At 37.4% G+C, this 24,195-nt stretch overlaps 2 protein-coding genes across 10 annotated transcripts in view; both read right to left on the bottom strand.

Annotated features, from left to right (window-relative positions):
• Positions 1–24,195, bottom strand: part of LOC144628323 (uncharacterized) — a 113,305-nt gene that overhangs the window by 49,390 nt on the left and 39,720 nt on the right. The gene's annotated exons all lie outside the window — the stretch shown is intronic.
• On the bottom strand, positions 322–22,371 carry LOC144628280 (uncharacterized). 9 transcript variants are annotated; one of them, XR_013566231.1, is made up of 15 exons: positions 22,135–22,371; positions 18,691–19,185; positions 17,436–17,597; positions 15,381–15,875; positions 13,850–14,290; positions 12,656–13,150; positions 11,859–12,017; positions 10,629–11,252; positions 9,814–10,065; positions 7,678–7,743; positions 3,273–3,334; positions 2,803–2,878; positions 2,415–2,504; positions 720–805; positions 322–461 (listed from the first exon to the last, which is right to left on the bottom strand). XR_013566231.1 is itself a non-coding variant. In XM_078486355.1 (12 exons), exons 1-11 carry the CDS (start codon positions 22,226–22,228, stop codon positions 3,285–3,287), a joined length of 3,333 nt encoding a protein of 1,110 aa, XP_078342481.1. In that variant the 5' UTR covers positions 22,229–22,371; the 3' UTR covers positions 2,784–2,878; positions 3,273–3,284. The 9 variants fall into 9 exon arrangements, 3 of the variants coding, with proteins under 3 accessions (XP_078342482.1, XP_078342480.1, XP_078342481.1); XR_013566234.1 differs by lacking the exon at positions 3,273–3,334; XR_013566233.1 differs by lacking the exon at positions 3,273–3,334 and having other exon boundaries at positions 2,415–2,708.

Consider the following 24,195-nt stretch of genomic DNA (forward strand, 5'->3'; position numbering starts at 1 on the left):
ACTATTATTAGGTGCTGATACACGATGAGAGACATATATGGGTTGTGACATGCCCCTTTTACATTTTCTTGTGAGTGTACATGTGATTTTTGCCCCTGCTTCATGTCCCTGCGACATGGCCTTGCAACAAGTCCCTTTCTGTGTCAGTTGGTGTCAGTACTCTTAAACACAAGTTAAATTAGGAATAAAGGTAATTAACTATACAGAAACAGTAATGTTCAGAATTAAGGGTAGTTTATGAGAATTCTGAATTTTTTTAATGTTCTAACAACTGCACTACAAAGACAGATAGACGGAATGAGTCTAGGTTATCGCGAGATTCGTAGGTAAAATATAAATCAATTTTCGTTGTCCTCGGCGTAGTTTTCCTGGGTACTTGAAGTCTGATATCAGTTGTGGGGCCGGGGGGCGTCAAACCTGCAAACCTGCTTGTTTATCTTGTTTTCTTTCTAGCCATTTACCTGTAAAGCGAATGTACTACATTCAATTTTCTATATTTTGTAAACCTAAGATGAAGCAAAACATTGTTAAAGTATTGTTTTCTTATGAGGGATGCAATAACACTTTGAACACGGTTAATTGAAATTGTAAAATGGGAAATAATATTGATATCTTAGCAATATCCGAGAACCATTTTACCACACTGAGTTGATAGAGTAGGCCTTGTATTTCAATTTTATATCCACATGCATTTATCAATATAAAAATTATGTTTTAACCTTTGAGTCCCAATGTGGAGACCTTCTGGTCAATAACAGGTTTAAATGCCTCTATTGCTGGGTTTCACTAGCACACTAAGATAATCCTTGAATAAAAGAAGTCAAGAAGTTAAAATGTCATAGAAGGTTAATCTCGATTTAATAGATACCATATATAATAGATAATTCTCTTCTTGTCCGAGTATCAGGTCTATGCGGTATTCCGTACTCGAGTTATTCGTCAAAATGTTCTTCAAATTTATGGAACTCGGTATTTGTGTCCGCTTAGGGGCACCAATATGGCGGCCGGAAATCAATGAGAACATCTGGAATTTACCTTTGCCATAAAACAAGGGAACATGACCATAAGATAATTCGGAACAAGGTAGGAACGAAAGGAAAATAAAACTGGGAACAAGGGAACAAAAGCTGTTTTACTGATATTTTAGGGAACATGGATCACAAAAATAGACAAAATACTTTTAGGGAACAAGGGAAGTCAAGGGAATTTTTGGGGAACAAGGAAACATCTTCCCCTGGGAGGGGCTCATTTTGACGTCGCGTTGAAACAAAGAAATGATTGTTACATAACATCTTTGCTCATTTATTCCGAGGGCTTGGACGACTAGACGCTTCCTTCTGTTTTACAGCAAATTTATGGCGGGAGTAAACGTAAAGGCCATGCTTTTGCCTCTTAACATGGGTTTCTAGAGATATCTCGTTCGCGCTTCAAGCAGTGCAAAAACCCTATGCTCATCGCATAAATCTATGTTTGGGGGTGTTTTGTAAATTTTTGGGTGATTTTTTAGGAAGTAGGTTTTCTCAAAGGATTTGTAAAATTTAGAGAAATTAGAATTAAAGTAAAATTGGTGGAAGGCCACCAATCGGTCCCCTGAAAACCTGGGGTGCTCTTTCGGGGGATTAAACTGTCTGGTGGCGTTCCGAAACTATTTTTCTTTTCTACCCTTCCTTTAAACCTCCCAAATTTCACTAAAATTTACGTTTAGTCCGCCTTAAGCAGGCAGCTCAAAGACATGTTTTGATTTAAAACGAAATTCTCCCAGAAGTATGACCTATTTGAACTGCAGAAAGAGAATTTCAGTCCTGATGTAATGGCTAAACGGTGTTTCTGTTTGTAAACGATGGTGTGTTGTCGAAGAGATAAAGTACTTGCTAACTGTTTGCGATTATTCCTAACTTCTTTTCCTTAAAATTTGCTTCAGTAAACATGCTCATTGCAAAACTTTCGCAAATAACCGTTGGAGATATGTTGCGGGAATGTTGATAACAGTAAAGAAAGAAAAGAAAACACCTTGCTTTAATTGTAACTCTGCAAAATATCTACGTTCCACATACGTCTTAACATTGACTTCTCTACGTTCCAAATCCATTCACAAGAGAGCCTGAATGAAAAAGGCCCCTTTTAAGAGTCTGTTTTTATACTGTTCAAGGAAGTTTTTTGGTACTTAAGAGGAGATCTGTCCTGGATAATGCTCAGTAATTTTATGACCCGGAAACGCCTGCTTTTGTGGGGGAAAGTCTCGACACTGTTCTAAGAGGTATACGTAATTTTTTTGGCCCCAAAGTAGAGATCTTTCTTGGGTATTTTTAAAGCTACTTTTATGATCCGAAAGGTTTGTCTTGGCGCTATCTTGACCACTGTGTGATCGTGCTAACTAAAATCCACATAACAGAGTAAACTATTGTAATCGTTACCTTTTACACTGTAGTTATAGAAGCTGCTTTTCCGGCTACTTCGCTGTGCGCTGATAGTACATCCGTGGCGTCAACATATCATTCAAGGCTTTAACGGTAACTAAAGTAGGGAAAAGAAATGTAGATGAGCCTGCGTAGCAGTCGATTCCTTTCCAAGTGCACGGAGTGAACGAACGAAAGACATTCGTTCGTTTCAGATATGTCCAGGATCGAACGTTAATGAGATGCACGTTGCTCATGACAGACATCACGAAGTGTCCTCATTAATAAAAGTTCACCAAAACACATCAAAATCTGTCAAATATGAAATAATATGAAAATGTCAAATACCACAGTCAAACATGAAGTACTCATAAGTGGAATCCTATAGACTTGCACTGTTTATTACCACAATCCTTTGTATGCCATGTTGTACATGCTTGGATTCCTGTTTCATTTTTACGCCGTGAGTGCCAGGCTGCAATCTTACATGAAAGAAAATAAGCAGTCGTAAGTAATACATCTCTAGGATTATGCATATATGGATAAATTACCCGAGTATAACCGAACAAATAATAAACAAAGCAAAGTTATTACGGAAATTCCCGATTTTTAAAATGGCCGCCATGATGTAACGTCACATGGTTATCAAATTTGATAACGAACCCGAACTGTCATGGTAGTAATGTAGTAAATAAAAAGCTCAAAAGATCTTTCTGCTCATTTTAATTACCTTAGCTTAAGCAATAGGAGGAATTGATAGAGAGAGGGTACTTATTAGAGAGTGGGAAAGCCTTAGTTTACCGCCATTTCACTTCAACTTACAACTGGAACACAATTCATTATACTGTAATGACGTTACAAGATTCAAATGCATACAAGCGACCCTGCTTAGGATATCTGTGGGTGGAAAGGAGATGTTTGCTGTCCCTGGGCTAACCCTGCAAAGATAATATTATATCAATTATGAATGAAAGCCAACTCTACTATGTGTAAATAATTTAAGTGACCCTAATGTCCCCTTAACCAACCAAAAAGGCTGGTTCACACGTCCGTTTTGCATATTAGACGCTTTCACACCAACCAATATTTTTTTCATTTACTTCTTTGGTTAATAGATCAATCATAAAACAAAACCTCATCAGCTAGAATTTCCGAATCTGACGAGCTTTCAACTTTCTTCAGCAAAGCACAACTCGACGTTTTGCCTAAATATCAGAATTCAGTTCCATTTCTGAAGTACAAATTCGAGTTGTGAATTTTTTGGTGAAGCGCATTTCAGATGTGTAAGGTGAAACTCTGACCTGAGAAGTTGAGTAAAGCACAATTCGGATTTGTCAGTTAAAGACCAAGTTGTGAATTTTTTTAAGCACAACTTCAATTTGTAAAGCAAAAATCCAAGTTGCGAATTTTGTAAATTACAATTTCGATTTCAAAAGTAAATATCCAAGTTATGAATTTTAAAAATCACGATTTCGATGTCTAAACTAAAAATCCAAGTTGTGAATTTTTTAATCACAATTTCGATTTCTAAGCTAAAAATCAAAGTTTTGAATTTTTTAAATCACAATTTCGATTTCTAAAGTAAAAATCAAAGTTGTGAGTTTTTGAAATCACAATTTCGATTTCTAAACTTAAAATCCAAGTTGTGAATTTTGAAAAATAACAATTTCGATTTCTCAAGTAAAAATCCAGTTGTGACTTTGTAAATCATAATTCGGATTTCTAAACTAAAAATCCAAATTCTGAATTTTGTAAAATCACAATTTCAATTTCTCAAGTAAAAATCTAGTTGTGAATATTTGTAAATCATAATTTGGATTTCTAAACTAAAAATCCAAGCTGTGAATTTTGTAAAATCACAATTTCGATGTCTAAAGTAAAAATCAAAGTTGTGAATTTTGTAAATCACAGTTTTGATTTTTAAACTTAAAATCCAAGTTCAGTGTGTATTTTGAAAATCACAATTTGAATTTCTAAAGTAAAAAAATCCGTGGCACTTTCCGCCATTTCGTTTTTCGTTTGATTCATTTGGTTGGTAAAACTGAATATCTCTTTATTTTATATTTTCCGTTTTCGATAGTAGGATTGATTTTTGATAATTTTATCATGTGCTTTCTCCGTTTTTTCATATTTCCTTTTTCTGGGACCGTCTTATCCTTTATCCTTTTACCTTTTTCTTTATTCAATTTTCTATTTTCCCTTTATCAATATTTCGTTTTTCTTTTTTTCCTTTTTCCTTTTTCCTTTTTCCTTTTTTCTTTTTACCGTCTTCCTTTTTACTTTTTTCTTTATTCTCTTTTCTCCTTTTCCTTTTTCTGTATTCCTTTTTCATTTTATCTTTTTTCCTTTTCCTTTCTTCAATTTTTTTTCTTTCTCTCCATCGCATACCCAGTAACCTTTGCTGGCAAATTTTGCGCCATTTTCCGATTTCGCCATTTCCATGTGCGCTTCATTTGGTGCCTAGTGGTCTTCATGATCAAACTCTGACATGGAGAACTTTGTGCAAGTCCAAAGCGGAGTTTAAGTTGTTAAAGTAAAGCTCAATAATGACACGATTACTTTGTTGTCCAAGGTGTTTAGCCTGCAGGCCGAAACGATCTATCTAATCGGTGATGACAGTGTGGTAATGCCCACAATAGAAAAAAGGAGAAAAGAAAAAAAATAAAGAGTAAAGAAAAAAGGAAAAAGGTAAAACAAAAAACGGAATAAAGGAAAAAGGAAAATAGGAATAAAGAAAAACGAAAAAAGAAAAAGATAAATGAAATATTAAAAAAGGAATAAAGAAAAGGATTAATCGGAACCAGAAAAAAGAATATGATTATTTATTAAAAAGAAAAGAGGAAAAAGGATAAAGCACAGGATAAAATTATCAAAAACTTATCGCACTATCGAGAACGGAAAATATAAAATAAAGAGACATTCAGTTTTACGAACCAAACTAACCAAGCGAAAAACGAAATGGCGGAAAGTGCCACGGATTTAAAAAATCCAGATTGTAATTTAATTTTCAAGGAAACCGCAGTTCGGATATCAGAGTTTTGAATTTTTTTAAATCACAATTTCGATATCTAAACTAAAAATCCAAATTCTGAATTTTGTAAAATCACAATTTCAATTTCTCAAGTAAAAATCCAGTTGTGAATTTTGTAAATCATAATTTGGATTTCTAAACTAAAAATCCAAATTCTGAATTTTGTAAAATCACAATTTCAATTTCTCAAGTAAAAATGCAGTTGTGAATTTTGTAAATCATAATTTGAATTTCTAAACTAAAAATCCAAGCTGTGAATTTTGTAAAATCACAATTTCGATTTCTAAAGTAAAAATCAAAGTTGTGAATTTTGTAAATCACAGTTTTGATTTTTAAATTTAAAATCCAAGTTCAGTGTGTATTTTTAAAATCACAATTTGAATTTCTAAAGTAAAAAATCCAGATTGTAATTTAATTTTCAAGGAAACCGCAGTTCGGATATCACAAGTAGAAATCCAAGTTGTGAATTTCCAGGGGAGTAAATAAAGTACAATTCGGATTTCTGCAAAAAAAATCCGACTTGTGATTTTGGTAACACACAACTCGTAGTTCTCAGTTACAAAATCCGAATTCTGGTTACACAAAACTCGCATTTGTGCAAAAACAATTCTAGCTACAAATTAAACAAAACATTCACATCCAACAATCCGAGTAGTAAATTTATGCAAACTAACAACTTTAACTTTGCACTAAGATTGCACTTTGTGTATTTTGAGGAATATGCAACTCTGATCTCTTTGCTAAAAATCTGAGAAGTGGAAAGGAAAAAAAATGTCCCATAAAAATCCGTGGCACTTTCCGCCAATTCGTTTTTCGTTTGATTCATTTGGTTGGTAAAACTGAAATCTCTTTATTTTATATTTTCCGTTTTCGATAGTTGGATTAATTTTTGATAATTTTATCCTGTGCTTTCTCCGTTTTTTATATTTCTTTTTTCTGGTACCGTCTAATCATTTATCCTTTTACCCTTTTCTTTATTCAAATTTCTATTTTCTCTTTATCAATATTTCGTTTTTCTTTTTTCTTTTTTCTCTTTTCCTTTTTCCTTTTTTCTCTATTTCTTTTTTCTTTTTACCTTCTTCCTTTTACTTTTTTCTTTTCTTTTTTTCTCAATCGCATACCCAGTAACCTTTACTCGCAAATTTCGCGCCATTTTTCGCCATTTCCATGTGAGCTTCATTTGTTGCCTAGTGGTCTTCATGATCAAACTCTGACGTGGAGAACTTTGTGCAAGTCCAAAGCGGAGAACAAGGTCTTAAAGAAAAGCTCAATAATAGCACGATTACTGTGTTGTCCAAGGTGTTTAGCCTGCAGGCCGAAACGATCTATCTAATCGGTGATGACAGTGTGGTAATGCCCGATCCAGACACAATTTTCAATGTTGCGGACATATTATCCTCAATTTGTTACATACGAAGTACATGGTCAGCAAATAACTCGCAAGCCCGACCCCATCGACAAGTTACCCGTACCCCTTGAAAATCGTTTTTCGTACCAATCATCTTACTTGGCCGCCGGCACAAGCGGCAAAAAGAGAGTAACCAGCTGCAGTAAGAAACTGTCGCTTCCCTCGCGACCGGATTTTACTTTCAAGTCAAGGAGAGAACATGGGCAAACTTAGAAATGGCGCAAGAATATTATTATCTCCGAAGTTGTGGATGGTAAACCTTCACCCATCTATCAGATATACCTCACTGTCAGTAAATGAAACAGCGTCGGTCGAGCAAGTCGCACGAATGGTGGAAGAGGAGGTTGCAACACGTGTCATGCTGCCTTCTGAATCAACAATAGGAAAAAGGAGAAAAGAAAAATAAATAAATAGAAAAGAAAATAGTAAAAAGAAAAAAGGTAAAACGAAAAACGGAATAAAGGAAAAAGGAATAAAGGAAAATAGGAATAAAGAAAAACGAAAAACGAAAAAAGATAAATGAAAAATTTAAAAAAGGAATAAAGAAAAGGATAAAGCGGAACCAGAAAAAAGAATATGATAATTTAATAAAAAGGAAAGAGAAAAAATGGATAAAGCACAGGATAAAATTTTCAAAACCTCATCGCACTATCGAGAACGGAAAATATAAAGTAAAGAGATATTCAGGTTTTCGAACCCAACTAACCAAGCGAAAAATGAAATGGCGGAAAGTGCCACGGATTCATAAAGCCGCGGTTCCACTGGGCTCCATAATCAACACGTGACTAACAAACACAAGAGGCTTGGGACCAAGTGTAAACCGAATGTAACACGTGACCTACCATTACAGTTTGGTTTCTTCATTACAGCTGCCATATTGTGAGGATCAGAGGAGCAGTCTTGCTTTTCTGTTGAAAACAAGCGAGTTTCCAAATAAGATCATTTTGCAATTCCTTATACGTACTATATCTTATACTAGGAATTTCATAATGAAAGTGAGTGCTGGCTAGATCGAGGAATTAACGATTACACTACATTATTTCTGAAGTTTGGAGGTACAGTATGTTAATGAATGGCTTGTTTGGAGTTCTGGATTTCATTTTTGGCGATTATTAAAGAAACAATCGTAGAAAAAAGCATATGAATTTTCCATATCTTCCTAAAAATCAAATAATGGTCCTGACCCGTACGAGAAAATAAAGCAGAATTCACACAATCATACACAGAAAGCTGTGACCTCGAGCAGCTTGCAAAAGCGGAAAAATCGTATACAATTTCGCTTTAAAATATATCCAACAATGTAACGATGTTCAAGAGCACATTGAACGCTGAATAGTATAAAAAGGTACAATTATAAAATGAAGCAGATGTTCTCCCTATCTCCAGTAAAAGTTCTTCGCTGTTACTGAAGCTATTAAAAGAGTAATTTTGTCGTGCTTCTTTAAAGTTGACCCAAGCTTCAGTTGCAATAATATAACCGCATTCAATAGCATATTCAATGTTTTACACAATCGTAATGGCATAAAAAAAAAAATAGAGCACATGAATTTTCCGTATCTCCCTAAAAATCAAACAATGGTCTCGCGACTGAAATAGAGAAAAATTTACACAGTCACACGCCACAAGTTGTTACTCAGAGGATCTCTCAGAGCAGCTTTCAAAAGCGGGAAAATAGCATTCAATTTCGCTTTAAAATACGCCAAACAATATAACGGTGTTCAATACGTATTAAAAGGTAAAAAGTATTAAAAAGGCTTAATAGAAGAACTTAGCAGATGCTGTTCCCTATCTCCAAAAAACATCGGAAGCATTTCTGTAACGTTACAATGTATGGACCTTTTGCTGTGACTAAATGTACTAAGACAAAAAAAAGTTGTACTTTCGTCGGGCTGCTTGAAATTCGGCCCAAATTCGGTTAACAATGGTTCTAACAAAAAGAAGCATTCAACAGCATATTCGGTTTTCAACGCTATTAAGATGAAGTTTACATATCTCCCAAAAAATCAAACAATTATTTACTGTATGCTTTTAATAAACACTTCTTCACGCAATCGTGTGACAAACGGTAATACAGGCTATCGTGTGACATAATAAAAATATACAGAATCGTAGACCGCATGCGCTAAATCTGACATCCAAAATTTGGCTCCGAACCTCATACACAACACAGAATACCCAACACACACAGGACTGCCAGAATAGTGTGCTGTCTCGCTAAGGCGGGCCAGCAACAAGTTTGTTGTTGCTACTTGCTTTCGATTTTGTTGTTGTTAATGTTAATGTTGTCGCATGGTACTTGAGCAGTTTGAAACACACACAGAAAGAATTAAAGCAGAGGCGGCGGAGCGTTAATTTTGAAACGTGTGAGGGCCCATCGTACTCCAAGCCAAGCACATACCCCCCACCCCCGGGGGGGACGCATCCCCCCACCTAAATTTTCAAATGCTTTTTACAGTGTCCGGTGTGTCCGTAATCGATTTGTGACAATCCATAACTAGGCAGTACAGACGATCTTACTTCATGGTGCTTTTTGGGTTGTTCTTTAGACGCCGGAGGGTAGAAAATGTATGCTTTGAAGTCGCCGATGCCTGTCAAATACAATCTTAACAGATTGTTGACTTTTCCTAGTAGCGTTTTGGGGAAAGGAGTTTTGTTGAAAGTTCTACATCATATTATCCCGCCAAGCACTGTCCTGATAAAACGATTTTTATCTTGACAAACAATTGTATGCGGCACTAGCGATACTTTTGGCACTGAAATGTGGTGGGGGGGGGGGGGAGGAGGGCTGACCCCCCAAAAAATTTTGTTGGGGGCTACGGCCCCCCCTGCCCCCTGCTCCGCCGCCTATGTAAAGTTTTCAAAATTAAAAGGACACGACACATGACATCAAATAGATGACTGAGAACAACAGAAACTAGTAGGACAACTTGGAGGGAAATCACTTCACGAGACGAGACTGCTTGTGTCAGAGAACAAACCTTCTAAAACGAGTAAAGCCGGTTTAGATAAACTGCTTGTCAAATATGTCGCGAAGCTGCAATAATAATCGCCTTGATCCTCATATTGAAAGCTGTCAATCTTCAATTGGCTTCCATATCGTTCCATTGACGTTCCGTTCTTAAACCACGTGATCTTCACTTGTAGTGGACTGGACGCGTTGCATGTCAATATGGCTGGGGCGTTCTCCTTTAACGTCTGGGGGACTGGGTTTAAGGTGACTATCGGTGGACCTACATAGAGCAAAATAATAAACCAGTATTTTTATGACTAGCTAATTACAAACAAAAAATAAACAACAAACGAGCCATCAACAAAGAAAAACAAACAGACAGGCCGACAAACTAACAAATAACTACACAACCAAACAATAAAGACAGCCAGGCGAACAGACAAACAGGCAGGCGAACAGACAAACAGGCAGGCGAACAGACAGACAGACAGACAGACAGACAGACAGACAAACAAACAGACAGACACAGATATACAGACACGGGCTGACAAATAGACAGGGTGAAGGACAAACAAACAAACAAACAACTAACAAACAAAATACAGGTAGATAGACAGACTGAGAAACAGGCAAAGTAATATATATAAAGCTTTTCCGAAGCGTGTACGAGAAGTAAATTCGTATAGAAAAAAAACTACCTAGAATTTACATTTTACACAATGAAGAGATTACAAAATGGTTGAAAACTGTAACACTATCTATCGTATGACATGACTGCCTTACAATCATTACCGTAAGCAAAACGCGAGAAAAGTTTGAAACTTACTGAAACACATGACTTACCAATACAACTCGAGTACTTCTGCATCACAGCTGCCATATTCTCAGGATCAAAGGAGCAGTCCGCTTTCAACTTCTCACTTGCATTAAGCTTCTCCTGCCGGTCATACAAAGGTACTAAGCACTGTGCACTTGGGCACGATGGGTCGCTACTGGCTCGTGCGGGCTCTGGAGAATCATCCTTTTTACAAAACTTTACAGCTTCGTCATAAGATGTCCTGATATCATTACAATCGTCGCGTGAAATTAATTTAAAATTTGCCCTGTTTTCAGTTTTTCCCCACCGGTCGCTGTCTGTCACGCGAATTTTTAAATCAAATTCGTCGCCATCCTTAAACACAAAGTCTTGCGTTACTTTTAATTGCCCACTCTTACGATGAATGCAGAAATAATTCAGTGGCTCGTATTTGCCGGCCTCTTCGCACACGTCAGCAATGTCACGCCGTCGTCGCTTTAGGCTGCCGCGTGACTGCTGTCCTGGTGTGACGACATTGTCAATGTAAAATATAAACGGTTGAACAAGGGAAGCCAGTTTCCCTGTAACGGTAACATTTGTGACAACAGTTCCTGGCTTGATATCATACGTCAGGTAAGCCGTCAGGTCACGAAGCTGCAGAGGATTTGTGTCTGTAAAAAGAGAATTATATGATTAATGATACTTATATTCGAATATACGGGTTTTAAAAGATTTTTTAAGTAATACTTATTCAAATTATATTATTCTATCTTTTATATTTTGTTATAGATTAATCGATTGTAAGTACGTTTGAATTTATGTGTACAAATTGTTAGCAAAATTTTATTTTTCTGTTTTGTTATTTCGTTGACTTGTTCTTACTTTGTGGGCTTCCTGTAAAGTAGCTTTTTGCTAAGTGCAGTTCCACGTTAAATAAAGTATCTCTTATCTCAGTGTAGTTATATAATAAAACCCTCCACTATTATTTCCGCTTATAACAAAAAAATGTTTTCCTATAATTATAGTACTCGGAATTATAATGAAAATACCAAAAACCCCTTCAGCCATCTCACCTAAATGCTGATGAAAAGGATCGAGAGCACTGCAGCAGTTAGTTGGCGCATAAACTACAACATTGCACCGCAGTCCTTTTTGCTTTTCTGTTTAGAAACAAGTGCGTTTCCAAAGAGGATCATTTTGTAATTCTTGGTACGTACTATATCTTACACATGTTTGTTATTGCTGTTTTTGTTGTTTTTAATGTTTGAACACGGTACCTGAGCAGTTGGAATTTCTTGTCATCCCTGTTTTGCCGAATGTCTGTTTCTTTGCTGGACATTTCTTACATTTCTTTTGACCTTGCTCGTCCTGGTATGTGTCCAAAGGACAACGCGCACAAACACTACTGGGAACGAAATGAAAACCAGGCACACAACCTGCAAAAAGGCAAAAAAAGTAGAGCTTTCCTGAAACCATTAAAAGCAAATTTACATTAGCTGCAATTCCCTTAACTGCAAACAGAAGGTAAGGTTAAAAGTTAGCTTTAAGTATCTTCGTTTCCAGGGTCTCTCGAACGAGAGGGGGCGGGAAAAAGAGACCCTGGAAACGAGGTTGAGTTTCAAGCCAGCGAGAGCTGGAGACCTTATGGAAAGACTAGAGTTCCATTCCTGCTACTCCTCCTAGCCGAAAGGGGTGCTACCATATTGTATTGCAAGCTACCTAATAACTTGCCGGTGGCACAGAAGGGTAGAGAGACATAATGAGAGCAGTGCAATGGCATTAAGAAGATCAGTGTCGTCTTTGAATACTATATTGTGACATAAGTCTTCGTAGTTTGTAGAAGTAGTACTTTACTTTACTTACTAGTAAGAAAAACACTTTTGAATCTTTATTTCACAAGAACGTATACTGTAAGTAATTCGTTGAAAGACTTTGTTCTGCCCTAAGTAAGTTCGAGTTCGTCTAAAAGCCTTGCTTTCGAGGCTCGTTAACATTCCTATCAGAACTTAAACGATATAAAAATTAAAATGGTCGATTTATAATGAAAATATAAATAAATTGATTAACATCTTACCGCATTTAGTGCTGGACGCCTTAATTGATCCCGCGGCACAGCAAGGCGGCGGTATATCCCCACCGCAACAGGATCGTTTGTCGGATATAGTGGATAAATTGTATTTTGTGTAAGTGACACCACCTTCAGTTATTTTTGGAGTGTTGTTGTCTATAAATCCCTTGTGATTAGATTTCGCTGTGTTTATACAACTTATAAGCTTCGAGGAGACTTGATCTTCCGGTATATTCTTTGATGCTGTAAATACAATTGGCAGTCGGAAGAAAATGTTGGTCGCCCCCGGTGGGGAGGCAGTTATATCTTCACTAGTAGTGGTCACTCCACTACATTCGGGAACAAGTGCAAAAATGCTAGATACGTTCCTAAAAAAGTCGGAAAACTCCGACTTGGACTTATTAATTGTGTTACTTGTCAGGCCACCAGGGATCTGATAGTGAAATGTGAAGTCGACTTCGTAACATCTTTTAATATCGTAGTTTGCAATCAATGAGGCATCTGAAAAAAAATGAAACACTGTATTAAGCCATTGCTTAAATTTCCTGAGCACTACACGAAAAATGCCGGACTGAGATAAAACAAATCGGATCGAAACCTAAAATTTTTATTAACAATTGCTATATTAGAGCACTGAAACTATTACAAGCGTCTTTGGCTGCGGATGGCCAGGATGGAAATAGATTGCAACTTGAAAAGTTAAGGCTAAACTTTTCAAGTTGTTTTCGCGCGTCTTCAATAAAAACTCGATATTTATATCCGTAGTTTGATTTCTATCCGCTATCCTTTTTTCATGGCTTAAGTTGTCTTACAGTAATTTCAGAACAGTTTAGACCAAAAATCTGCAAAATTCTTCGTGACGTTACTCCTTTAATGTTACTGTGGCTGGCACCCTCATGAAAGGGTATATTATCAAAGCTGTAAACTGTGTTGTTTACCATGTCAACAATTGCAATAACAGTCGAATAGTTGTAAAGCATTATGAATGAGTGTAGTTGTTGTTTAATTGCTACTAAACTTCACTCTTTAGCCGGGAGGTACCACTTCTTTCTTGTAGCTCACACGGAAAAGTTTTTTAGAGAGATTAGCGACAGGGAGGTTTACAGGAAAATTTTTATCAAAGCTGACTCACAGATGCACATATGAGAAAACGAAATACAGCTATCCTAACGAGCGTGACGTCACCGATACATCACTTACTAAAAAAAGCGTACACATCTTGTGCCCAGGTTCCACCTGTTCCGTTTACACATCTCGTCGAGCTCCCGTACTTTTTGTACGTCATGTGAGCCTGCGGTCCTGACCAGCACTCTCCAGCGTTCTGCACTCCAAAAACGGAGTACCCACCCTTCTCTGCGGCCAGAGCGCACTTCTGAACAGCTTGGCTATCATGTCGCCAGTTACCAAGCTGTATAGGCATGGTTCGATTATAGGATTCATTAAAACATCCAATATGGTAAAAACTGTTTGGTGTGATACTTGCAGAACAGTTGGACTTGCTTGTCATCCCTGTCTTTCCGAATGTACCTGTATTAACTGGACAATTCTCACAAGACGTCTGACCTTGCTTATTCTGATAAGTATCGGAAGGACATCGGACACAAGAACTGCTGGGAACGAAATGGAATCCAGTCACGCAACCTACACACAAAAAAACAAAACCATTCTTAGAAATAAAAGTTTTTGGAACTTTTCCTGAATGTTCCCTACCAAGCCCTTATTCCGGAAAAATGACAAAAAAAGATTGTTCACCGTGCTTGCAAAAGAAATATGATTGGCTAATTTTACGCCATTTATACTTCTACTGGTACTAATCACGCGCGTTTTTCCATCCAGCCTCGTTATATTTTGCGGTAGCTGGAAGCAAAGTTTGGTAAAGTATATTTAGAAATTCTCCAGCATATGAAACAGTGTAACATATAATTTATGGAAAAATCGCACAATTTAAAACAACATTGACTCAAAACTTTCCTTGAGTCTCTGTTTTCAATGTCGAGATTTGCGTCCTCGAGTACCAGTTTTGTCAACGCTTTTTGCTACAACTTTTTTTTTCTTAGAACCTTTTTTCAAAACTCGTTACTTAAAGAGGATAATTTGAAAACCAAAATTATGCAGTAAAAAATATAGGTCATCGTGCTTGCTTACGAAAAAACGACGATTTATCTGTAGGGCGTATAGAAAAAGCCACCATTATGTTTATGTGCGCGTTAATTACGCGCAAAAGGTTGCACAGTGAGGATTCGCAATGCAATACTAAGGAATCTCCTTAGGAGTTGAAGTGATTTGTAAACACTAAAGTCAATTCTAATGCAGAAATGATTGTGCAAGATATCAGTCTTGAAAGCATTTGAATAATTTCGTGCAACTTGTGGAAAGCCCTACCATAACCTGTCTTGTAGTATTACAATTCCCTATATCACATTCTGTAACGAGTATAGTTAAATTCGGATTAAGTTCCCATGGTCCCTTAAGTTTTTTTTTCAAACGTTTTTAAGCGCATATTAACCAATTAAGCCCCATGAGTGCCAACAATAAATTTCTCCTCACAATATCAGTACATAAACAAGAGAACAGGTTGTGAGAATTGACAAATGATCACTAATAAAGGAAAAAGTACTTTGATTGTTTAACACATTCTCCAGCTAATACTTAAGACAAAATGTATGAAAATAAGTAGAGAGAATTTGTGTTTTGACATTGGGGCCTAAAGGGTTAAAACACCTCTTCTTACCGCATTTAGTGCTGGAGACATTGACTGAGCCCACGTTACAGCAAGGCGGCGGTATATCCCCACCGCAGCAGGACCTCTTGTGGGATATTGTGGATAAATTGTATTTTGTGTAAGTGACATCCCCCTCAGTTATTGTAGGAATGCGGCTGTCTATAAATCCCTTGTAGCTAGATTTCACCGTGTTTATGCAGTTTGTGAGCTTTGAGGAGACTTGATCATCAGGCACATTACTTGATGCTGTAAATATCACTGGTACTTTGAAGAAAACACTGTTCACCCCTGGCGGAGAGGATGTTATTTCTTTCCTGGTAGTGTTTACTCCAAGGCATTGCTGAACAGTTGTAAGAAGGTTGGTCATGGTCTGAAATAAGCTGGAAAACTTAGTTGTGGTATTTGCAATTGTGCTGTTTGTTAAACCGCCTTGGATTTGATAGTGAAATGTGAAGTCGACTTCGTAACATCTTTTGATGTCGTAGTTTCCAATAAACGAAGCATCTGAAAATACACATTAAACACTATTACTATGATTTCAAAGCAATTATTAAAGCACCCTTAAGTATCAGTTATCAGCTATTAATATACAATCTTCGTTCACTGTCCAAAATCCACGCGCGCAATTGGTTAAAATAGATCACGTGATTTTGCTTTACCTGTCGTCAGCAAACTCAGACAGTGCAGTATTGACAATAATGCACGAAAATCGTGCATTATTGAAGGTGTCTTCAGCTTCAAAGCTTGTAGAAGTGGAAGAAAAGTATATTCCTCAAATTATCAACGATCCAATACCAAACAAAATCGAAGAGGATAACAACTTGAAGCGCTTTCATGTTCAAAGGTAAACTGCAGCTCAATAAATACATTTTTGTGTGCGATTGACTTGCTTGTAGTTGCTTGATTGTGAAAGCCATCGACTTGCATTGAACAAGCTTCTCGCTGACTGTATTTATGAACGACCACAGCTGATGAACGATTTTATGAACCATTTTAAGTTTTATTTCTGTACGGCTAATTTGTGATTTTTATATTATTGATGTAATCCCGTGTAATTATGTACTACTACACTTCTTATTTTTAAACATTAAGTTTGTTGTTTGAAGTTCGTTAAGTCGATGATCGCTTGCAGTTCGATGCAGTGTACTCAGATTGTATATTAAAAGGGTTAGAGTCTGTTCGTTCGTGTTTTGTTGACAAATACACGCACTTGCTGGCCTCACAATGAACTCAAAATTTTCAATACTGCACTCGGCTACGCCTCGTGCAGTATTGAAAATTTCTCGTTCATTGTGCGGCCAGCGCGTGCGTGTATTTGTCAACAAAACACTCACAACAGTCTCTAACCCATAATTGCAACACAGTACATCATACTACAGTACATCATACTATAGTCGAAACCCCCCCCCCCCCCCGTGAGAAAACATCCTTGGGACTAGAAAAGGGAACACTTCTAATGAAAGGTTATAAAACTGTAGTGTTTGTATGCGGCTTAGACCATGACTAAGTGTCCACTTAGGAGAGGTGTCTGCTTATGGGAGGTTAAAAATGTGGTGTTTGTATGTGTCCCCTTGGGAGAGGTGTCCATTAGCGGAGGTTTGGAAGTGATTTTAAAGGGACTGTGTCACGGCTAGGTTAATTTTATGTTGTTACATTTTGTCAAATATTCGCTATGAAACCTAATGTTTGTAAAATAAATAATTTATGATTCTACATGACAAAACCATAGCTTTATTGCAGCCAAATATGTCTCCCGGGCGTTATGAATTTAAAGTAAAAAGCAGACAAGATTATCTTTTAAACCTGTTCCGCCGGACCATATTTCAAAAATCAATATCGTAATCCGTTTCAATCTTCGACACTTTTCGCCATCCGTACCTTCTTTTGCATTTGGTGTGTTATTTCAAATATTTCTTCACTGTTTTAAGTGGTTATGTTACACATTTAAACAAATTTGATGGTCATTTCCTATGCCTAAATTTGGCTAAAATCCGTGACACGGTCCTTTTAAAGTTACTTCGTTACACGTTTAACATAACAGCTGACACAAACTTGATTTAATACCTGCAGAACAATTGGACTTGCTTGTCATCCCTGTCTTGCCGAATGTACCTGTATTAACTGGACAATTCTCACAAGACGTCTGGCCTTGCTTGTCCTGATAAGTATCGGAAGGACATCGGATACAAGAACTGCTGGGAACAAAATGGAATCCAGGCATGCAACCTACACACAAAACAAAACAAAAAACATTTCTTAGAAATAAAAGTTGTTGAAACTGTCCCTGAATGTTCCCTGCCAAGCGCTGTTTCGAAAGATAGGTCACCGTGCTCGCAAAAGCAATATGATTGGCCATTGTTACGCCATTTATACTTGTACTGGTTCTAATCACGCGCGGTATTCCATCGGGCCTCGTTGTATTTTGCGGGAGCTGGAAGCAAAGTTTGGTATAGTAAAGGTAAAAATTATAGGCCATATCATATAACAATGTCACATATAATGTATGGAAAATCGCACAATTTAAAACGACATTGACTCAAAACTTTTCTTGAGTCGCTGTTTTCAATGTCGAAATTTGCTTCCTAGAGTACCAGTTTTGTAAACGCTTTTTGTTTCATCTTTTTTCTTTATAAGAACCTTTTTAAAAACTCGTAACTCAAAGAGGGTAATTTGGACACCAAAATTATGCAGTAAAAAATATAGGTCACCGTGATGGTTCACGATATAGAAAAAGCTGCCATTTTGTTTATGTGCACGTTAAGGAAGGAATCCTAAAGAGACTGTGTCGCGGCTGAGATAAATTTCTTTAGTTACGTTTTGCCAAATATTCGCTATTAAACTTAATGTTTGCAAAGAAATTACTTCTATGGATCTAAATAACAAAAGCATAGTTTTATTGCAACCAAATTTGACTCCCGGGCGTTATGAATTAAAGTTACAAGCAAACGAGATTAACTTTGGAACTGTTCAACCCAACAATATTTTAAACACCCAAAGTTTGAAATGTTCCGTCACCGTTTTAAAGGGTTATTCTTTATATTTTACCGAATTTGATTGTCATTTCCCATGCCTAAATTTGGTTAAAATCCGTGTCACAGTCCCTTTAAATGTTGAAGTGTTTTGTAAACAACTGCAGAAATGATTGTTCAAGATATCATTCTCTTCTCTTGGATCAAGTTCCCATTCACTATGACGCGCGCACTTTTTTTAGTTCCATTTCAGCCATTGAAGAAGAGGCAACAGCCTCGAAACATATCATCTTTTATGTTTTTTTTTTTTCAATGTTTTTAAGTGCATATTTAAATACAACTCTTCTTACCGCATTTAGTGCTGGAGACATTGGCTGAGCCCACGTTACAGCAAGGCGGTGGTATATCCCCACCGCAGCAGGATCTCTTGTCGGATATAGTGGATAAATTGTATTTTGTGTAAGTGATACCACCTTCAGTTATGCCAGGAGTGATGTTGTCTATAATTCCCTTGTGATTAGTTTTTGCTGTGTTTATACAGTTTGTGAGCGTTGAGGAGACTTGATTATCAGGCAAACTACTCGACGCTGTAAATATCACTGGTACTTTGAAGAAGACACTGGTCGCCCCTGGCGGAGTGGATGTTATTTCTTTCCTGGTGGTATTTACTCCAATGCATTGGGGAACAACTGTAAGAAGATTGGTCATGGTCTGAAATAGGCTGGAAAACTCAGATGTGGTATTTGCAATGGTGCTGTTTGTAAGGCCGCCAGGGATCTGATAGTGAAATGTGAAGTCGACTTCGTAACATCGTTTGATATCGTAGTTTCCAATCAACGAAGCATCTGAAAAGAAACATGAAACAGTTCTATGCAATTTTTTTTCAAGATTCTTTCTTACACTACTGGAGAGGTAGTTAATCAAATAAGCCCAAAACGAGGTAGTCAATATTGGCATCGATGAAAAAGATTGATAGAAAATAGCGGGTTGCTGTGAAAACCGTAGGCACCGTCTCCTGCATCTTCAGTGTTATGGTCAGCAGGGGACGTTAAAGAACAAACACACTTATCGTAAAGAGTAGCGCATGTAGTTACCGCCGGTGTTGTGGTCTGGTCTTTGCCCATTGCACTGTGCGTACTGTTGAAATACTCGGAAATATTACCTATATAAGCTACTCTTCAAATCAGAGGGTAAATAATAAATGTGATGTAAAAGTGAATTGGGAATCTTGTCGGGTTAAAGAAGCTATGTCACGAGGATTTCGCAGAGTTTTGGTCTAAATGTTCTGAAATTAGTGGTAGGCAACTTAACCCACGAAAAACATTACCTTTGAACATCTAAAGGAAGATACTAAAACCTTAATTTGTGGATAGAAATCAAACTACGGCTATAAATATCGATTTTGTGAAGACGCGCGGAAACAACTTCAAAAGTTTAGCCTCAATGTTTCAAGTTGCAATCTATTTCCATCCCAGCCATTCCAAGCCAAAGAAGCTTAGTAACCGTTTCAGTGTTAAAATATAGCAGTTGGTAATAAAAATGGACCATTATTTTTTAGGTTGTTTACTACACAAATATAAATTTTATCTGTTCAAAAATCTGTAAAAAATCCTTGACGAAGCCCCTTTAAGCTTACATTTCAAGTTCGACATTGTTAACCCGTGACAATTTTCCATTGTCTAAACCATTACTAAGCTACGCGAACTCCTTATTCCTTTTCCACTGGACCTTATTTACTGATTTGTGAACAATCTAACATCCGACACGAAACAATGAAACTGAGCTATTTTGGTGATAAAAGTTGACGGGGTTCAACTTGTGAAGATTTTGCAGAGAAACAATACATTTCCGTTGTTGCCAACGAGACAGCCGAGCCAAGAGGCGAGGCTGTCGAGGCGGCAGAATCATAGAGCCGTGTGCGTATGAGTATATAGGCAGAGAAAATCTTAAGTTCTGCGTAAGGGACTTTTTTTTTACCATATTTGGGTGTAAGTAAACCCCATATTTGGGTTGTATTGTTCTTCCCAACTGGTTCCCAGTCTCTCACTCCTTGCTAGAGAGCAAATGACCAAAATGGCGTCCACGCGGCTCGCTGTTCAAATTTTCAATGTGGTCATTCATCCCTTTACCGATAAATACACCTTTGGGAAATTATAAATCGAAAGAGAATACCCTACAGAATATTCGACCGCCGAAAAAATGAACATCAAGGTCTTCAAAGCGATGAAATAATCTTTCGACTTTGGAGTCTTTTGATTTACGATCGAAGAGAGACATGAAAATCAAAAGCGGACTGTTGACTTCAAATAGAGTTTTCTTGACTTATGAGAATGCTGAAGTCGGGTAAATGCTTCCTTTTAATTAGTGTTGATTGTGTTTATAGTAATTGTTTGACCGATGATTTATTTCAAATCAAATACCGTTTATATTTTATTTGGCACGCATTTTCGCTCCGCGTAGGAATAACATCAATACAAAGCGACGCTCACTAAAATTACTGCATGTCATACACACAAGAAAGTCAAAAGTTTTTTGCTTCTAACGGCAAATGTAATGTTAACTTAAATAAAATTTTTGTCTCCAAATAATCCTTGACCGTTCAAGTTTTGTTTTCTGTTCAAATTTTTCAAGTTTTGCGTAACTTGAACATGACACTTCGCATGCGAGACTGAAATCTGACCCGTGCATTACTGTCTCTGATTACTGAAAATTATTTTTAAAAAAGCATCTTAGCAGTTTTGATTTTGGGATTTGATTTATAAGAAGTTCTTGAAGTGCAACTATCCCTTTTGTGGACGGAAACATTTTAACCATCGCGTATTGTATTTAAAAAAACAGTGATTAAACCTCATTTATTGCCTACATTTTGTGACATTTTAACGTTGAAAAGAATTTAAAGATTTGTCAAGAGTTATCAATCTGTCAAACCCGTAGCCTGCGTAGCAGACATCTGTGTATCTTTTTTAGTGTGTTTAAAAGAGTGCGCGATCGCGAGAATACGCGCACTGGAAACTACGGCGCCTGCTACGCAGGCTATCAAGCCTGTGTCATTTATGAACACCAGAGAAATAGCACTTTTTTCGCATATTACCTAAAATACAACAGTTCTATCAAAAACGATTCAATATCTGTTCTTATGAACAAACATGAGTATTTCGCTCGTTGGCACTTACCGATAGGTACAACTAGTTAAATATATACTAGCCATGTGACCCGAAAACAAAGAGGCCTAGGAACAATTTGACCTTATTTTCTCGACTGCCGACAACTGATACCCTATTACTGATTTGTATTACAGTTCATTTTAGGACTTAAGTAAATAACATTTCATTTCACTATCTGTTCTTTAAAAGACGAAATGAACAGAGTGATTATCGCAATATCGTTAGAAAAGGTTAATAAATTGTGTAAGACTAACGACAGATTGGTGAGAGTTGCATTGAAGGTTTGTAGTTGAGCTGTTTGGCTTTACTTCCGCCCATAAGAATTTGGCTCCTGACCAATTTGCATAGTGAAGCGAAGTTGATCAGGCTTCGTCTCGTTGCTTTAATTGACTGCGTAAGAAAGGCTTTCTTTGGTCTATTGAAGTTTCACACAGTATTTTTATCCATGACAATCAATCCGTCGCGAATGTAATGTGAAAACAGTCGATTGTGTTGATTGTGTTCGATTTCCAAAGGTTCTAAGCGTGAAAACATGTCAGTTTCGCTGTGTTCCTTTCTCGAGCACTTAAATTCGATTTTAAAATCATTCTCCTATTTACGCGGGATAGTTACGTCTAGATCTTCGCTTACCTGTAAAGAATCGAGTTTGTATCAGGAAAAACACGACGAAAGTTGACGATAAAACCACTGTCCCTTTAGAATACATCGTCTCTTCCGTGTTCATCAGTGGAGTAGTCGATTTTCGCTTGAGTAAACTGAAACTTGATAAAAAGCTGGAATGACCTCTGGGGGTACCCCCTATAAAAGTGACGGGTTTGTTCGTCGGGACGTTTGAAACGAGCCCCCGTGAGATAGGGGTAGATCGATGGGTAGAATGAAGGCCGCACAGAGGTCGCCAAGGGATTTAACCCATTTCAAGATACCCGGACTATTTTAAATATCTTTTTAATAAGGCATCGCAAGAGCTATAAATTGTAGACATTTGAGATAGTCCACTCTAAATGTTACAAAAACGACCTTTTATTACCCCTGATGGGGACAGAGCCAGGACCGTCATCCACGCTAGTGCCATACGAGAAGTTCATCGCCCCCACCTCCCTTTCTTCTCCACCCCCTCTAGGGGAATAACCGCTTGATGTCAAGATTCTAGGTTTTAATATGGAATTTCCGATTTTTTCGGGTCATTCTTTCTTCCATGCAGAAAGCCAATTCTGAACAATTTTCAAGCAACGTCATTCAGCAGAGAGTCACAGTACTAAATACAGAGTTAAAATCGTGCAGCTTTCGTCTTTTATCGAGGAATAACTTCCTTGACTTCAATGGAAGTTTCTGTTTTTATAGTGATCTAAGGGATTTGGACACCAAGCATTGCGTGACACGATTCAGTCAGTCTTAGCTTGTTCCTCTTGTCTCGCTTGAGATCTGGGTACTAGGGAGTTTTCTTGTGCGACTTCAAGTTCCGGTCATTTCTGGGCCGTGCATGTTACTATTTTGTTCGTTTACTAAGAGATGAGGTAGGAAAGTAGGCCAACTTTTAAGAGCTTAAAAGCTCGCTCTTCTTTTATTCAATTATGGACCTATGATGAAAACGAAAATCGCTCAAATGGCTGAGAATCTCTAGCAAGACATTAATGTAGCTTTTAATTTTAAAGGGAAAAATATTTTTAAATTCAAATTCCAGGTCCATTTAAACTGTTACGCTTGGCTACCTGTGGTTTCTTAGGTAACTTTCAGTCAAAGATTGCTCTGACTGCGATCGTGGACAAAACTAACTGGTTATTCAAACCGGTTTCCTTGGAGCACTCTGTACGCATGTCTGTTCGAATAATTGACTGATTGGTAAGTGAGCCCGCAGTGATAATCTTACCGCATACAGCTTCTGAGTGGTTTCATATGACATCACGTGCGAAAGTTGTTTGGTCGCTAAGTAACGCTATCGCATGCTAATTAAGTCAGAACAGAGCCTCCTTTCTTCCGTCCAATTGCAAAATGACGCAAAATATACTCTGCCAGCAAGGAAATCTATGAAAACATGCAATTGTTTAAAGTTTCGTTTCCTCTTAACCGTTCCGAGCAGGGTCTTTCTCATTAGTCAATTCAGCAACAGTTAGTTTGTTGTCCAATGTGTTTAAGTTCAGTTTTGACAAAATTGGAAACGACCTGGATCTCGGAAAATTCTTCTCTGCTGCATTTTGATGGCATCTTGCAAGTGCGACGAAGGAGTTTTCATTAAGCGACGTTGATCGCACAATTTTACGAGTGCTATTAAGTCGAGATCTCGGTTTATTCTCCATGGTATCTTTAGGTAGTTCACTAGAATTATGCTGACTTCGCTTTTGTCTTGGGATATTTTTAATCTGGACTGTTACGACTAGTTTGTTGCGTTGTTGTGTGAAGACCTTTTCATCTTCGATAGAGCTGATCTGGGCCTATCCTTCACTGTCTCATTCGACAGCACCGCAAGATTCAGATCTTTCAAAACGGGGCTGTGTTCGCCCGATTTGAAGCTCTTCAAACTCCAGCGATGCCACAGGTAAAACGTCATCTTGTTTCCAGATGTCGCGAAGCCGAAGGCGAGATCTGGTCAAATCCGATTTGTACCACATGATTGTGATTGCCTGTCAGGAATGTGGCAGGCAAGTCAATAGCGCATGCTCGAGACAATTTTAAGAAAATGACAAATAACCAACG

The sequence above is a fragment of the Oculina patagonica genome, chromosome 10 (assembly GCF_052425735.1).
Source record: "Oculina patagonica isolate OP01 chromosome 10, crgOcupat, whole genome shotgun sequence".
NCBI lineage: Eukaryota > Metazoa > Cnidaria > Anthozoa > Scleractinia > Oculinidae > Oculina > Oculina patagonica.

What these genes read in the sequence shown, in the direction of transcription:
- LOC144628280 (XM_078486354.1), bottom strand. Translation starts at nt 22,228, where the DNA reads ATGAACACGGAAGAGACGATGTATTCTAAAGGGACAGTGGTTTTATCG. An exon ending in TGTCTCCAGCACTAAATGCG is followed by an intron (nt 14,291 to 15,380) that starts GTAAGAAGAGGT and finishes TTTTGTGTGTAG; the next exon opens with GTTGCGTGACTGGATTCCAT. An exon ending in AGATGTGTACGCTTTTTTTA is followed by an intron (nt 13,151 to 13,849) that starts GTAAGTGATGTA and finishes ATTTTTTTTCAG; the next exon opens with ATGCCTCATTGATTGCAAAC.